We start from the raw sequence: 17158 nt of genomic DNA on the forward strand, positions 1-17158 counted from the left end.
AGTATCCAACTCTTCCCCCTGTCTTAAGCTAGAATCCCTTTTGCACTCCTACTTTTAGGGACTGGGAGTTGAAGATGAGTCCTTAACAAGCTCCCATAGTCTTTGTTTTCTTACCAGCTACCCGTAGGTTTTTGTTACTTGTGCAAATGAGCAAGGCACCAAACAAAAAACATTGACTGCAACTAAGTCACAGCCTTCTAAATCATGAGGCAAAGAAGGAAGGTCGTCCAGTATTTGCATATGCTGAGTTCCACAAATAACTGTGAAAACTCCAGAAAGCCCATGGCTCCTCTATTCAATCTAGACAAGACCTTGAGTAACAGCTCTTGGAAAAGGCAAGGCAGAGGAGGTCATCAGGCTCAGAAATCTACGAACCTGGGTTTTGTTTTGTTCTTTAAGATTTTATTTTTAAGTAATCTCTTCACCCACCGCGGCTGGAACTCACCACCCCAAGATCATGTCATAAACCCCACTGACTCAGTCAGCCAGGCGTCCCAGGAGCCTGGGACTTGTAGACACAGGCAACTCTGCTGCAGTTCCCCCTGTAAACAACAGCCCTTCAAACGTTTTTTAACTACAAGAAAAGATCTTAAGATAACAAGCCTTGAAAAACTAATGAAATCTGTGCACCCTCCCCACACAACGTCTTCGTGCATACATCTTCCGCAGGTCTTTTAGTGCCAGACGATAGCCAAGGAACCCTCTAACCTCGGGCCGGCGTCCCCACGTCCCCAGGTGTGCGCAGGCGCCAGGAGCAGCCCGCCCAGGGGCGGGGACGGGCGGGGACGGGCGGGGTGCGCCGGCGCAAAAGTCCCCCGCACCTCCCCGGAAATTTCACGTCGCCGGGCTTCGGAGGCGTCGGAAGTGCTTCCTGGAGCACGGAGGAGGTCGCAAGTCATGTGACGACGGCTTTCAAGGGAGACTGTCTTTGAAGCCGTCCCTGAACTTACAGCTGAGAGAACACCGCAGCCCAGAACGCCGGGTAACTTGAGCCGCTATGCGTGGTATTGAGCCCGGGTCCCCCGGTGGCGCCGGCCGTGAGACTCAGGGGAGGGAGAGGACTTGCCTTCGGGCCTAGATCTTCGCGGGTGGAGGGTGGAGTGACTGAGATAGGGCATGACAGCTACCGTCTGGGTATTTGAGAACTCGCGCTCATTCCCGCTCCCCTGGTGCGAGTCCTAGAGCCGCGGATTCTTGCCTGGCCTTGATGAGAGCTGACCCCGCTTATTAGGTTGGAGGTGGGAAGAAGTGTCGAGGGGAGAGTCACCAGGAGTTTCTCTTCCAGGAGTGGACATTGATCCTGCGGGACAAAGGGGTTCGTCATGGCGGATGTGAGTTAACACACCCACACAAGAGGAAGGGGAGGATGGGAAGTTTAGGGGAGGCCTCCTGGGCGGGGAGAGGTAAAGCTTGCCAAGGAGAGATATGTTCCCTTTCAGACCCCCACCCCCACATAGTTTCTGTAGACTCTGGAGTGAGTGACTAAGATGAAGAGATTTGCGGAGTCCCGAGTTTCTGCCCACAGTGGGTGTGTTGATGTCTTGAGGTTGAGAGAATTGTTTTCTTCCCACTCCCTAGTCCAGCAGGCTAGACTATTCAGAGAGGCTCTGAATCGCATTTGAATTTCTAAATGTTTTGCTGCTGTGAATCCACTTTTTTCCAGGAAGTGGTCATGATGTCTCTCTAGATTCACTGGAGCAAATTGAGATGATTTCTGACTGATACCTCTTTAGCACAGCAGTAAAACCCAAATTTTAAGTTTAGGAAACTTAAAAACAACAGGGAATTAATACTACTGATGTTTGTGTCTATATTTCACATCCTGTTTTATTACTTACATGCTGGGTACTCTTCCAAACATTGAACATATACTCATTTAATTCTTACAACTTTTATGAAGTAGGCACTGTTACTGTCCTTGTGTTCTTGATGGGGAAGCTAAAGCATAGAAAGATCATGTAACTTGCCTCTGGTTACACAGCTGGGAAGTTGTAATGTCAAGATACCACCCCAGGGAGTCTGACTCCAGCTCTTAGGCTCTTAACCACTAGGCTAAATGATCACTCAACATTAATATTGAATGCGATTTTTCTTTTTAGGTTGCAAGACTATATGTTTGAGTATTTAGGAACTTTGTATGCCTTTATCACTCCATTTTTGAGTGTCTGTCATTATGTTCTTTTTTTTTTTTTTTTAAAGATTTTATTTATTTATTTGACAGAGAGAGATCACAAGTAGGCAGAGAGGCAGGCAGAGAGAGAGGAGGAAGCAGGCACCCTGCTGAGCAGAGAGCCCGATGTGGGACTCGATCCCAGGACTCTGAGATCATGACCCGAGCCGAAGGCAGCGGCTTAACCCACTGAGCCACCCAGGCGCCCCTGTCATTATGTTCTTAAGAACGTATTCTCCAGGCATAGTCAAACACTGTGTATTTATTGAGTAGCACCTTGCAAAGTTTGTTGTAATAAGGGCTGTGTGTGAAATAGAGATGATGAAGGTATAATTCCTCTCCATGAGGCATTTTTTTAAAATATTTTATTTATTTGTCAGGGGGAGAGCTCATGCATGTGAACATACGAGCACAAGGAGTGGCAGGCGAAGGGAGAAGCAGACTCCCCTCTGAGCAAGGAGCCTGATGTGGGACTCCATCCCAGGATCCTGGAATCCTGACCTGAGCCAAGGCAGACACTTAACCAACTGACCCACCCAGGCATCCCTCCATGAGGGTTTAAAAAAAAATTTTTTTAAAGTATAGTAGGCAGGTAGTCATAAATGTATATACATAATTGTGTGAAAATTCAAAAGAAAGAGGGATTACATCTCGTTTGTGTGTATCAGGAAGGCCTATTTGTAGTATTTGGTGGTTGAGATTAGCTCTAAATAATGAGTAGCACTTTTTCTTAAAGTAAGGTTGATAGAGAATCACTATTAAAATGAATAGCGTAAGCAAAGTTTGAGAGATGGGAAAGGGAAAGGTATGTGGAGTAGCTGTGAGTAGTCCACTTTTGCTGGGGTTGAGAATATGTATGAGGGAGTGATAGGAAGCAGACTGTAAAATTAGCTGTAAACCAGAGAAGCCCAAATGAATTTGTAGAGAATTTATTCAACAGTGGAGAGTCATTCAGACATTGGTTCTCAACCCCAGCTGCACAGGGGATCATCTAGGGAGCACCTGTAGCACAGGTAGAGAAGGAGAATAATATGGTGATTGGCATTATGTAGAACTAACTGTATGGGATAGAAGTGGAAGATCAGTTTACCAGTTGGGAGGCCAGCACAAGTCACAGATAATTTTTAAAGTGAAACTAAATTGTAATGTGAGTTGAAAAGGAAAGGAAGAGGGGCGCCTGGGTGACTCAGTCAGTTAAACATCTGCCCTCAGCTCAGGTCTTCATGCTTCTCCCTCTCCTTCTGCCTGCTGTTCCCCTGATTGAGCTCAGTCTCTCTGTGTGAAATAAATAAATAAAATCTTTAAAATAAAAAAAGAAAGAAAAAAGGAGAGGAAGAGGTCATTTTAAAAACATTTGACTTCACAAATCATTTAAAGGTGATAAAGGTGAGGTTAGGGTTAATGTTACTTTGTGTTTCAGACCTGAATAATGGGATTGGTAGTGGCATTAGTAAAGACAAGAGGAGATTGAGGAAATCTGGGTTCTTCATGAAACATAATGAGTTGAGTTTTAATGTGTGTGTTTAAGATAAGAGCAGAGGTAAGGTGGTGGTCATAACATGAAATAAAGTGAACATTCAGGTCTCGAGAATAGTAGGGATTAGAGTTTCAAAACAACAGATTCCTGATTTACCTATGTAGACCTCATAATTCCTACCTGGATTGTCAGTGAAATTCCCTGGGTGAGAAAGTGTAATAAGAGGAAATAAAATAGTCTTTTTTTTTTCTTTATTCCTAATTATGTTCCATGCTTAACACTTGATACATGTTGTCATTTATCTTTAGTCATGAAAAGAAACAGAATTTCAGAGAAGTTGATTTACCCAGGATTGCTAAAAAGTAATGTGAGAAAGTTTATCTGCAGACATGGAAAGATGTTTATAATATATTCTCAAGTGAACAGGACAATAGCAACAGGATATAAAATAGTATGCAAAATATGATCTAATTTTACAGCTAATATGTATTTACTATGTATTTGTCTAGATATGCTACTCAGTTTACATACATCTTCTCAATAAATGTTAACAGTCTTATGAGATAGGTTCTGTGATTATCCCTTCTCAACAAATAATGAAACTGGGGCTTAGAGAGAATGGTTAAATAACCTGTTTTAAGTCACATTGCTAGTATCAAAATCAAAAAGAAAAAAAAAAACAAGCAAAAAAGATTATGAATTATGATTTAAAGTACCTGAAGTGTGGGTAGAACAGTTTCTAGAGAACCAGTATAAGGCATGTTGTTATAACATGACTTTTTTATATTCTCTTTCAGGACCTAAAACGATTCCTGTATAAAAAATTACCAAGGTAAAAAATTACCAATTTGTTAATATATGTCGATTTTATGTAGCATTTTGTTTCTATTTATTTTAGACTAGTAGTATGTGTATATTAAATTGTTATTTAACGTTTTCAAATACTTGGCACTAGACAGTACAGGAAATGTTCTTTGAATTTGTGGATAAATACTATCAGGCCTAGAGAAGTTACGTGACTTGTTGTCTGAGGTTAAATAGTTCGTGAATGCCAGAGAGCTAGAACTCCTATTTCTTGCCACTTTTAGAGTTTTTTCAAATATACTATCATAACAGTTTACTGGGTTATATTTTGAGATAGAGCAATTTTAGGGAGAAAAATGCTAGAATTTGCCTTTTCTTTAGTATTACTTTTAAAAGACCAAATTGTTGAGTTTGCATAATCCAAAAATGCTAGATGTAGATAGCAGTTCATACTCGGAAAAATCACAAGGCTTTCTTTTGCCTACCCCCAATCCATTTGATGTACCGTTATCAATTTGGCTGTGTGTGGAGAACAGCAGACTTCCTTTTAGATATTTTTGTGGTTCAAAGGACTTTGTCACTTTAGTTGTATTAAAATTCACATTTAGTTTAGTGTAAAGTAATACCTTAGAGTTAAGGACATGAGAGAGAGAAAGACATCCATTTTCACATTCCAGCATAATTGAATAACCTTCGAGGTGTAATGTAGCAGAATATGTGGTAAGATCCTTTTTTTTTTTTTTTTTTACTTTTTTTATTCTCCAAATGTGTGAATTTAAAAAGGTTTTAGATGTTAGTTCATTTCTGTAGGTAGTTAAAAAGAAAGAAAAAGAAAAAAAAATTCTCATTTAGATTTTTGCCTGGATTGTTTGATGTGGTTTGACTATTAACTTGTGCCTTTACCCTGACTATAAGCCAGTAGAAATTAATGGTATTAATGTATATTTGTCTGTATTTGGGAAAAAAATACTATTATATTCAGGAAGAAAATATTATTGAAGTGTTAAATAATTGTTACCTTTGGCTTCGTGTTAATGTAGTATTTAAATTCATTTTTACTCTCTTCTTTCTAGTGCAAACTGGAACACTGACTCTGTTCTCAACATAATGATGAGCAGGCAGTCCTAGCTTTGCACGGTAGTTCAGGGCAGTAAAATGACTGTACATGCTGAGACTGTCCAAAGCAACTTTAGTAATCCCTGGGAAAAATGACAGTTGTTTTCTGATGTTTAGAAAATTTAGTCAAAACCTTAAAACCTCTTTTGTTGGTTCTGTTTGAGGGAATGGAAACAAATGCTAAAAGCAGTATTTGTTTAATATACTGCAGTTTAAAAACAGTGGAAATACTGAGTACTAATGTTTATTTCTTCGTAGAAAACTTCTCAAGTATAGTTTGAACATACTCTTTGCATATACAGTAAAATAATATGAAAGGTATAACCTTAAGATAATGAGTAGGCATCTTTTCTGTGCCTTCAAATGAACATATACTCCTTTCTAAATTTGGATCAGCTTCCACCATTTTGTCCTTTGTACTGTCGATGTTGTGCGAAGTTTTTTGCCAGCGTCACTTCCTGTGGGCTCTCTTCATCCTTTTCATCCCAAGCACTTGCCTAATTACTGTCAGTGAACGCACTTGCACGGTTCCTCTGGCTGCATGTTTTGTGCACAACAATGAAAGCGTTAAATTCTTTCAGCCCGTTATTTCTTCTCGAGGTGTTGACTTTCTGCTTGAATTTCACTTCCTGTATTGTCACTTTCCTTCCTTTGCTGTATTTCATCTTGATTAGCCAGTTCCCTATTTCAGTTCTGTTTTTCTTTTTAATGTCATATGCTTTACCATTAGAAAACAAGGAGATAATACTCTGTACTTTACCGTCCCTGCATACACTGAGGAATGGATGCTCGGTGACCAGTCACCAACACATTTTGAAAGAAGTGATGTGGCTGGTTCCTGATACAGTGAGATCTTACAAAGTTGTTCCCATTAGTGAGGTTTGTACTGTATGTATTTACTCACTATACCATACTTCCTAAAATTTGAGCCTTGCTTTCAGGGGGAGTGGTGTTATTTAGTTCAACTGTGAGAACTCAAATGTGTCCATATTGGAACTGTACAAAATGAAGGCTTTCTGTGTTTCTCTGTATCTGCCTTCTTGGAGGTCTGAAAGGATGATAAAATTGACCAGTAGAGTTGGAGGGAAATCCTGCACTGGCAACAGAATATAGGAGCAGAAGCATAGTTGATATGTGTAAAAAGGGTAATTGTTAAAGTGTCATGAAAATCTTTCTATAGTAGAAGAAAGGGCTTTCCGTGTATTTTGTTTTAGTTTGGTTTTTTCCCCCCATAATGAGCAAGGCCAGTTTGATTCATATTCATTCATGACTTTTTCTTGAAAGTAGGTTTAGTGTATCCCAAAAGCGAAAGGACTGAAGAAATAATATTGAACACTTACAAAGAAAAGTAATAAAATACACATTTTGATTTGTTGCTTGATGTATGTAAAGTGAAGGGATTTGTACGAAGGCAACTTGGCTTCAGAGCTGTGGGTTCATGCTTTTAATTGTTAGAGCTCTACCTCTCAACACTGAGTCAGTAAATGGAATACGTTTTTGTCATTTTTAAATTCTCTCCTAAATACAGTTTTTGAATTTCTTTTTTTAAGTCTAGTTGTAACCCAAAGTAGGCTCAGGCTTTAATAGTCACAACTTTTGTGTTTTAAAAGAACCAGAAGTTTCGTTATTATATATATGAAAGGAAGTATGATGTCTGATTACAAATACAATATTTGCTTTTTTTGAAATAAAAATGTTTGTTTTATTAAGCTTAAGGTTTAGATGTCTGCAGAATAATTTCATAACATTTAATTCCTTCTAGAAGTGCAGTGTACCTATTAACGCATCATGCTTATTTTCAGCTACTAGTAAAATCTACCTATGTTATTTTTTTGTTCACTCTGTGTAGAATTGGAAACACCTTATATATTTGTGACCTGATTTCTTTTAGTGGGTATTTTAAGTATATGAGTAATTTTTCTCTTTTGTTGGGCATTTACCTCTGTGAATTTAAAATCCATTAAAAAAAAATTCTTTATTTCTTTTTAAGATTTTATTTATTTATTTGACACACAGAGATCACAAGTAGGCAGAGAGGCAGAGGGGGTGCGGGGAAGCAGGCTCCCCACTGAACAGAGAACCCTATGCGGGGCTTGATCCCAGGACCCTAAGATCATGACCTGAGCCTAAGGCAAAGGCTTAACCCACTGAGCCACCCAGGTGCCCCAAAAGTCTTTATTTCTGCCTCCCCTTTTGGTGCACTAGTTGGCATTTAAGTTAATTATCTTGAAAATAAGAGAAAAGAAACTGTGGTGACACAGATATTTCTAAACATTTTTTTTGTAGGACTCTTTACCTGCTTTTTAGTTTGTTGATCTTTTGAGTAGGCAGTACATTCATAAAGTTCAAGATTCAGAAGGTAACTGAAGGACAATAGTGAAAAGATTCCTATCCTGTCCCCCAGGCACACAGTTCCCTTCTCAGGGATACCCAGTACCTTCAAAGATACTTTACACACCTGCAAACAAGCATGTGTATAAACACACATAGGTCAGAGTTGAGACTGTTAAAACAAAATACCATAGATTAGATTTCCTATAAATAACCAAAATTTATTTCTCACGGTTCTAGAGGCTGGAACTCCAAGATCAAGGTGCCAGCATGATTCTGAATTGCAGATTGTAGACTTCCCATATTTTCATATGGTAGAAGAAGGGCTAGCTATCTCTCTAGCCTTAAGTAAGGGCACTGTATGATATCTGAGGGCTCCACCCCCCCATTCTGATGACCTCACAAAGGCCCCGCCTCCAGACACCATCACAGTGGGATTTAGGTTTCAACATGAGTTTTGCGGGCTGACATAATCATTCAGTCCATCACAACATATACATACATGTCCCTACCCTTGTTATTATGTAAGTTTTGCTTCCTATACATACTATTCAAAACTTGTTTTCACTTCACAATATACTTTTGAGATCAGCCCTTCCCAGTACATACAAAGAGCTGTTTCTTTGTTTTTAATGGCTGCAGAGTATTCCATTGTGTATGTGTGTTATAATTCATTGGACTCGTTCTTCTTGATAGGCAGGTTTCTAGTTTTTTCCTATTTCAAGTTATGCTACTATTGATAACTATATAAAGTAGTTTCTGTGTGTGCAAGTATCAGTAGGATATACTTTTATATAACCTAGTTTTTAATTAAGAAGAATTTGTTTTATAAATTAACCTTACAAGAGCACATTTTAATGTATAGATAATTCCAGGATTGAATGATAATAAAAAATAATACCAGTAAATGTTTATACAGGTTATTTCATCATTTTTACTTTTAACATGAGGTTCATAAATGGTAATGTTCATAACATTTTCTCAAAAAAAATTTTTTTGTTTTAAAAATTTTTGTTTATTTGACAGACAGAGACCACAAGTAGGCAGAGAGGCAGGCAGAGAGAGGGGAAGCAGGCTCCCCGCTGAGCAGAGAGCCTGATGCAGGCTGGATCCCAGGACCCTGGGACCATGACCTGAGCTGAAGGCAAAGGCTTTAACCCACTGAGCCACCCAGGCGCCCCCATTTTCTCAAAATTTAATAACACTTCTCTTAAAAGTTTCTCTTAAAAGACTTAAAAGTTGGCGATTCATAGACCTGTACCCCTGGGGATAAAAATACATTATATGTTTATAAAAAATTTTTTTTAATTTAATAAAAGGGAAAAAATAAAAGTAAAATTGCAGTCTCAAAAAAAAAGAAGCTTTTGCCACTGGGATCTTTAAAATTTAATTTCAGTGTAGAATATGACTATTCCTTATTTCTAACTTAAAACATTAAGGTTAACACAACAAGGAATGGATAATCTGAGTTAGAGTAGGAACGTTGAACATATTTCTGAGTAGCAATCTTGGATATTATAAGATCATAGAACTGAAAGTTTGAGAATGTTTTCCCATTCTAATTTTTAGCACTTTAGTTTTGTAGCTCTAGAAATTCTCTTATGAATTAATACTTCAACTGCACTAATAAATCCAGTGTGTGCAGATGACACTCTGATGCTAAGTACTAATAATTAATATTTTTTAATTTTAACTATGTACCAGCCTCTACATTATTATTTTATTAAATTTTATAATAATTACATAAATACAGTTATTCCCATTTTCATATTGTTAATGGAGTTTTCATAATTGACCCAGGGTAGTGTAAATAGTACGCTAGGCTGGACTAGATGGTTATAGTCTTGACCATTCCGCTCACTGCTTCTTATGTAGGCATAGCTGAAGAGATTGCTACATGACCTTCATTCTTTCCATTCTGTTCCTTTAGCCTAGATTAGTGTTTCTGCCCCTCTTCTCTTGACCAGTGCTGTAACATCTCAGCTTAGCTGTCACTGTCTCAGGGAAGCCTTCCCTGACCCACTTGTGTAGATCAACCACCTTTATATAGGTTCTCATAACGCACAGTTATCTTGATGGCACTTGATACCATTGTCACTGTAGCTGCTGCTGATAACCTGTCACACTTGCATAAATAAAGGAAAGATAATTAACAATTATAATGGAGAATTATGCATGTTTTAGATCTTTATCAATAGCATAAATTTGTGAAGATTATAAGCATGACAGTAATACGCATGTTTATTCAATTTCTAGAAGTTTTGGCAGACATCTAGGAACTTTTGAGGTCAGTAACTGAGTTGACATAGTTTTTCAGAAATGTACATGAAAATCCCCAGAATGACTTTGAGGTACATATTTTGAGAAAATGAAATGCTTCATAAGATTTTAATTTCTTTTTTTTCTTCTAGTGTTGAAGGGCTCCATGCTATCGTTGTGTCAGACAGAGACGGAGTCCCCGTTATTAAAGGTAAAACCGTGCCTCCCTGCCAGTGTCGTGTTTGCTTTTGAATAAAAACATATTTAGGTCTGAGTGGTGCAGAAGGCAAGCGTATAAAAGCTGTTTCAATAAATCTAGGAGATGGTCTTAGTTTCGGGGGAGATGTTTGCTTTTGTATGTGGAAGGCTTCGTTGGAGCTTATAACTTACTATGTGTTGAATGATTGTGTCACCGTTGAGAGTTTAAGCAGGAATTTATCACAAGCCTAGTTTTTCATGAAAGACATTAGTGGCATAATGTCAAGAGTAAATGTCAGTGCTGGGACTGGGACTGTATGTAGCTACATATATTGTACACACAGACTTCCCCTGACATCTGTTTTTTAATTAGTACTGCTGGTGGTTTGGAGATAAACTTTCATACATCTGAATTAACATATTGATTGTTTTGCTGAATCTTTATTGATTTTCTCCTTCTTTACTGGAAATAAGATTTTTTTTAAACTTTTAACTTCACAATTACTTTAGTTAACCAGACTCTAACAAGACTTTCTTACCTAAAGAAGAGCTTGTTAACCTAAAAAAAGAAAAAAAAATTTTTTTGTGTGATTTTCAGGAGGTCTTTTTTGGGTTTTTTTTAGATTTTAGTTAGTTATTTGAGAGAGTGTGTATGTGTTTGTGCATGTGCTTAGGCAAGCAGGGGGAGAGGGACAAGCAGACTCTGGCTAGAGCTGGAGCACAGATCCCAATGTGGGGCTCTATCCCTGGGCCCTGAGATTATGACGTGAGCTGAAATCAAGAGTTGGTCGCTTAGTCGATTGAGCTACCCAGGCACCCCTGAGCTTTAGTCTTTAAGTATATATGATGTCACTGGGTGACCATGTATTAAGACCATTTTTAATACTTGTGTCTTAAGCCATTATCACATGAATGTTCATAGTTCTGTAGGGATGCTATAATAGCTTTATCAAAGAAAGATGAAATGATTTTCTTTACATTTTGTTTACAGTTTTCTACCCGAGGTTATCATATATGTCAGATAATTTTAGACCTTAGAATTAAAAGGAAGTTTAGAAATTACCTAATTTAGTTCTTTCATTTTGTAAACAGAGATGGTCAAGTGCAAAGAGTGCATTGTTAGTACAAAGTTGCACATGAGTCAGTGACAAGATAATAATAGAATACATACAATATATTATGTATATTATAAATAATATACATATATTATTATATATGTACTTATATAATATATGTACATATATAATATATGTACATATATATGTATTATATATGTATTATATGTGTATTATATATGTATAATTAATATACATATATTATTATAAATAATATACATATTAGAATATATAATAATTCTAATAATAGAATACATACAATATATTATGTATATTATAAATATATATTATAGTATAACATATATTAGAAACAAAATACTAAACTATAATTATAATAGAACCCATTATCTTCTGATGTGTAGTTCAGTGTGCGTTCTAACCCACCATAAAACATAGATGACTGTGGGCAAGTAAGTCACCTGCGTTTTTGCCTTTACTCAGTTCTGAACAAAATTAAAATAATCGGCAGCTCTAATTTTCTTTCTTAGGAGCTCTGTGTTAAAGCTGTTGGTACAACTAACTCCATTTAGGCCTTTTAATCAGTGAAAGAAACTTACAACAGATGGCCACCTCCAAATTTATTAATACCTATAAGTAATGCTGCTATAGGTTTTATGAGAGAAATATTTTCTGGGAGCTTTTTTTATTATTCTAGCTTGGCTCTCGGTTAACCAGAATATCCAGTTTATTAAAAATACTGATTAATTTGTGTTTTAAAGTAGATATTAAGAAAACTAAACATTTAGTATTCTTTTTAAAAAAAATTGTGAGAACTAGTATTTCTTTCCTTAGTTATGATCACTCAATTTCTGGTGAAGCAGTTTCTCACCTAAATTGATGAGATCCAGTTAGTGATATGATTTTCAGTATAGTGAAGCATAATAGCCCTTCTCTCAATATTTTCACTGATTTATGTTTAAAAAAAAAAGTGCAGTAAACTTCTCTGTGTCATATCCACTGCGTGATTTTTTTTTTTTTTAATCATTTGTATTTCCAGTGGCCAATGATAATGCCCCAGAGCATGCTTTGAGACCTGGTTTCTTATCTACTTTTGCCCTTGCAACAGACCAAGGGAGCAAACTTGGACTTTCAAAAAATAAAAGTATCATCTGTTACTATAACACCTACCAGGTAGGTTCATAATTATAGAGCTGTTTGCTGTTTTCAACTGTTGTTATGCCTTCTATACAAAATAGCTTGTGTTTTTATTCTAAATTTTAGTTTTGAAGCATGGATGACATTTTAAAATTTTAGCCTTCAAATTGGTTGTGTTGAATTGTAGTAATTGTCTTCACATTTTATACCAGGAATTAATTAATGTGGAAAAGTAGTCAAAAGATTTATTAATAAAATATGTTATTCTAAAAAGGGAAGTCAGGTCACTATTACCTCCAGTAGATGGTGCCCTTAGCTTAACAAATGTGATTTCTCAAATAACACACTTTTTTTTGTTATGACAAATAAAAAATTTTCCCTGGACAGTAATGCTAAGTTATTGAAATTTGTTACTGCTGCTGATTCCTTCATTTGGTTTGGAAGATATATTTTCAGTGAGGTTATCATGAAGAAATTTAATTGCTACATACCTCTTGGTCCCCAGCTGCATTTTCTTATTTAGAGTAAATTAATTGCTTCTGCTTTAGAGCAGTGTTTCCCAGAGTTTGATTCATGTACTGCTGATGTTACACGTTATATTTCTATTTTAAAACTTCATATTTTCTTGTGTATTGGACAGAAGATAATCAACCCTTTTGACCTTCAATTTCATCAATAAGGATTAGTTTGAAGCTAAGTTTTTTTAAACGATAGTTGATTTGAAGGCAACTTAAATTTAAATTAATAGTGGTACACAGGAGGCATGGAAATCATGAAGGTATAAATACTTGAATGAGAAATACTAACTTCAGCCATTTAATTGCCAAGTGTTTGTGGAGCCCCTGCCATGTAATAATTGACACACCACTGGTCTTTGGGAGGTAAAGAGGTGAAGGTAGCATAGTTCCACCTTTAGATCTCTCCAGGCTGAGTAATCATAATGGCTTTAAGAGATACTCAGTAAGTCTGTTGAATGGAAATACTTGTTTTCAGCTCTTTCATATTACATAATGGGGTAGGTAGTATCTTACACATTGGCCATTTAAATAAAAGTTTTGAAAGATTAAGGTATTTCATTTGAATAACATTTATTTAGATCTTAACTTTCTTTTTAGGTGGTTCAATTCAATCGTTTACCTTTGGTGGTGAGTTTCATAGCCAGCAGCAATGCCAATACAGGTGTGTTTTAACTACCTTCAATACAGCTTTTAATTTCTTAAAACACCATATCTGAACAGTCTAATATGATCAGAATAGTAGATTTAGAGTCAAAAAAGCTGAATTCAAGACCTACCTCCACCATCTATTCCTTGGTCTCCAGAAAAGTTTAACTTCTGTGACTTCTGTTTTCCCTGGCTATATAATGGAGCTAATATCTGCTTTCTCTGTCTCATGGGGTTATTTTCTAGTTCAAATGAGACATCGTATGGGTAGGTGATCCTTGAAGACAGAAAGGGAAATTAAATTAAATTAAATCTTCACCCCTTGAATGCTACAGCTTGCTCACATTAAAACAGCTTAAGAAAACACAAAAAGAGTAGAGTAGATAACCACACACATAAAATGGTCAAGGATGAGTTTCAATTCTATGTAGACCCATCTATTAGTTGGTAAAATCTTGAATGATAGTGGGCAACATTAATGTGATTGAGAATTCTAAGAGCATGACTAGGATGAACTTAAACATGTGTTCTTCCTGAGGTTCGAAGAATTTGAGATCAAACACCAGGAAGCTGTACTTTCTATGGCAGATCATAAGATCCCATTATATTCAATAGCCCTCACTGGATATTTATGTTTAAAATAATGACTGTATTCTATAATTAACATGCTCCCTTTTGGATAAAGTGGGGTTTTTTTGTTTGTTTGTTTTTAAGTATTCTTTAGATTTGGCTGCCATTTAGAACTATTATGCATTCATTTTCTGTTTTGTTTTTTTTTTTTCTTTCCAAGTTGTTTGACCAAATCACCAAATCTCTTTCCAGCTATGTCACTGAAACATGTTCTTTAGATTCCTCATCTTTAAAGTGAGGGTTTCAGATTTGATGATCTAGAAGGTCTCTTCCATTTCTAAATGTTTTAAAGTTGTAAAATGCTCTGTGTGAAAACACTTTGTTAATTATGTAGGACAGTAATGGTGTTGACATTTAAAATATACTGAACCTTAATTGTGATGTCACCATCATGTACTAAATCATCCCTTGTTACAAATTTTGATAATATAATAGAATAATATTTTAGTATCTAGAATAATTTTCAGAATTTTTTTAGCAAGATCTTTGAGCATTAAACAGCATCTAAGATATATAAGATATATAGTTTTTCACTCTGGTAAACTAAAGAGAAGCTAGATATGCTCATTTTTAGACTACTTTGTCTCCCAGATTCAGCACTGAATTTTAAACCTGGAAGTTTATAATTTATGCTCCTACCATTCATCTTTAAAATTAATTTTTTCATTTGAAAGACCTATTTATACTTTAGCTTTACCAAATTTATAAAATAAACATAATATTTCTTTGTTCAAGGTTGATGCAGGTGTCTTCCTCTGTTTTGATAAAATACATTAAAATTTGTTCAGGAAAAAGGGCACCTTTTTAAGTAAAAATCTTGTATCATTTCTGAATGAGTACAGATTTTGAAACAGTGGAGTATAAATTAAAGTTTTCCTTTCAAAACTAACAAAATTACAGTGCATACAATTCATTTTATACCTTTTAATGCATATAAATATTTTTCATTTATTTACTTTAATAATAGATGAAGAAAGTAAAATAGATGAAGAAAGGGTGTTTGATTAGTTAGAATTAAAACAGTATTTTGCTTTATGGGGAGTAAACTAGATCTTGTTTGCTTTTTAGTAACTAAATTTTAACAGGAGGAAACCTAAGTCAAAAACATTCTTAGGAACATTTCTCTGATGTTCTAATTTTCTTAATCTCTGTTTTAGGACTCATTGTCAGCCTAGAAAAGGAACTTGCTCCGTTATTTGAAGAATTGAGACAAGTTGTTGAAGTTTCTTAATCTGGCAGTGGTTTTGATGTACACTTTATTTTCATTATGACCGATAAAATATCAATCCAGCAATCTTTACACCACAACAGTCCTTGTATCTGTGTACTCAAGAAAGGGTCCCTTTTCCCACCTGACACTAAAGAAAGAGCCCACAGAAACAATTTATGGACAGACTGATTGTTATCTTTTCTTGTGTAGGGTCTTTTCTTGATGTAATGAGATCTGGGGTTACCACAGAGATGGTTCAGTACATCACAGCTCCCATGGAGTTAATCCAGTCACAAATATGCATGAGATTCTATTCAGTGGGTCAGAATCAAAATGGTACTTTGATCCACTTGAGCCATGAAGTGCTCCCTATTATATAGTATGCCCAGGCCTGCAGAATGAGGCAGAACCTTTTTATTGTGAATAATAATGAGGACATATTTTTCTTTATATTGTTTTATTTCTTTGCATTGAGTGTGAGGAAGATAAAATGGCTTAGTAAAAGTAATAAAATCAGTACAATCACTAACTTTACTATGTATATATTATTTTACAGTATAGATGAATATTACTAATTGATTTGATTCTTCTCAGAGGGTGCTGTGCTGCTCTTTAATTAAATTGAAAATGATAGCTAATGGTTTTTTTTTCTCCACTCTGCTTTCTATAACCAGTCAGTGTTTTAATGGTTGTGTGTTCTTTATAAAATTTAGAAGTGATTCGTAATTGAATTCTGCTGCCAGTATTGGTATTTATGTAAACATGGTAGTAAAGCCTTTTTTTTTTCATACATAAGTATAAATAAAATCATATTTTTTAAGTATACTTTGAACACTAAATAGGTTTCTTTCCTGGCTTCTTTCAAAAGTTTAAAGACTATAATTAACTGAATTCACTTTCAACTATGTGCATAAGCAGTGAGTGTTGCTTATAGATACTGGTTTGGAGACAGATTTACCTGGTGGCAGTTGGAAAACAAACCTTATCCATGAGCTTCATTTAATCTCTACAAAAGAAGTATCTTGGTTCTAGAATATGCCCTTTATATTCAGGAAGGCAGTCCATCATTCAGAATTGTGGTTTCTTCCTAGGTTCTTTGACAGAGTTAGTCACGGGAGGAGTTCAGTGCATGTACATTGAGCGCCTAGGTGTGCCATGTACCAGAGCGGTCACGTTGCAGGGTCCTGAGGAGTATAATTCACATCCTGTTTCCGGGCTCCAGGGTCTCTTATGGGCAAGGTGTGAATGCTGTCCCTGGAGTTGTACGGTGAGGAGTCAGCCAGCACAATTCGTGCTTGCTCCTTCCTCCCTCCCTCCGTCCCTTCCCCTCCATTTCCTTTCTCTGCAAATATGAAACTGAATTGTGGTTCCTTCCTTTAAAGAACTTAGAGCTCAGTAAATAAAGATAGGTAGAGGAAGTACTGTGATAAAAGCTCTGCAGCTGTCAAGCTGTAGAGATCCAGAAGGCGGGCATTTAAAGATTTTTTTTTTTTTTTTTTTTTTTTTTGACAGATAGAGATCACAGGTAGGCAGAGAGAGAGAGGAGGAAGCAGGTTCCCTGCCGAGCAGAGAGCCCGATGCGAGGCTCCA

At 36.3% G+C, this 17158-nt stretch overlaps 1 protein-coding gene across 1 annotated transcript; it reads left to right on the plus strand.

Annotated features, from left to right (window-relative positions):
* The first annotated feature begins 843 nt into the window (after positions 1-843).
* LAMTOR3 (late endosomal/lysosomal adaptor, MAPK and MTOR activator 3) lies at positions 844-16393 on the plus strand. The gene is made up of 7 exons (XM_059172378.1): positions 844-982; positions 1286-1331; positions 4445-4479; positions 10310-10368; positions 12468-12601; positions 13681-13744; positions 15516-16393. Exons 2-7 carry the CDS (start codon positions 1323-1325, stop codon positions 15587-15589), a joined length of 375 nt encoding a protein of 124 aa, XP_059028361.1. The 5' UTR covers positions 844-982; positions 1286-1322; the 3' UTR covers positions 15590-16393.
* Positions 16394-17158: the final 765 nt, after the last annotated feature.

This window comes from Mustela lutreola, chromosome 1, assembly GCF_030435805.1.
Source record: "Mustela lutreola isolate mMusLut2 chromosome 1, mMusLut2.pri, whole genome shotgun sequence".
NCBI classification, from domain to species: domain Eukaryota; kingdom Metazoa; phylum Chordata; class Mammalia; order Carnivora; family Mustelidae; genus Mustela; species Mustela lutreola.

What these genes read in the sequence shown, in the direction of transcription:
- LAMTOR3 (XM_059172378.1), top strand. An exon ending in CTGTATAAAAAATTACCAAG is followed by an intron (nt 4,480 to 10,309) that starts GTAAAAAATTAC and finishes TTTTTCTTCTAG; the next exon opens with TGTTGAAGGGCTCCATGCTA. An exon ending in CGGAGTCCCCGTTATTAAAG is followed by an intron (nt 10,369 to 12,467) that starts GTAAAACCGTGC and finishes TTGTATTTCCAG; the next exon opens with TGGCCAATGATAATGCCCCA.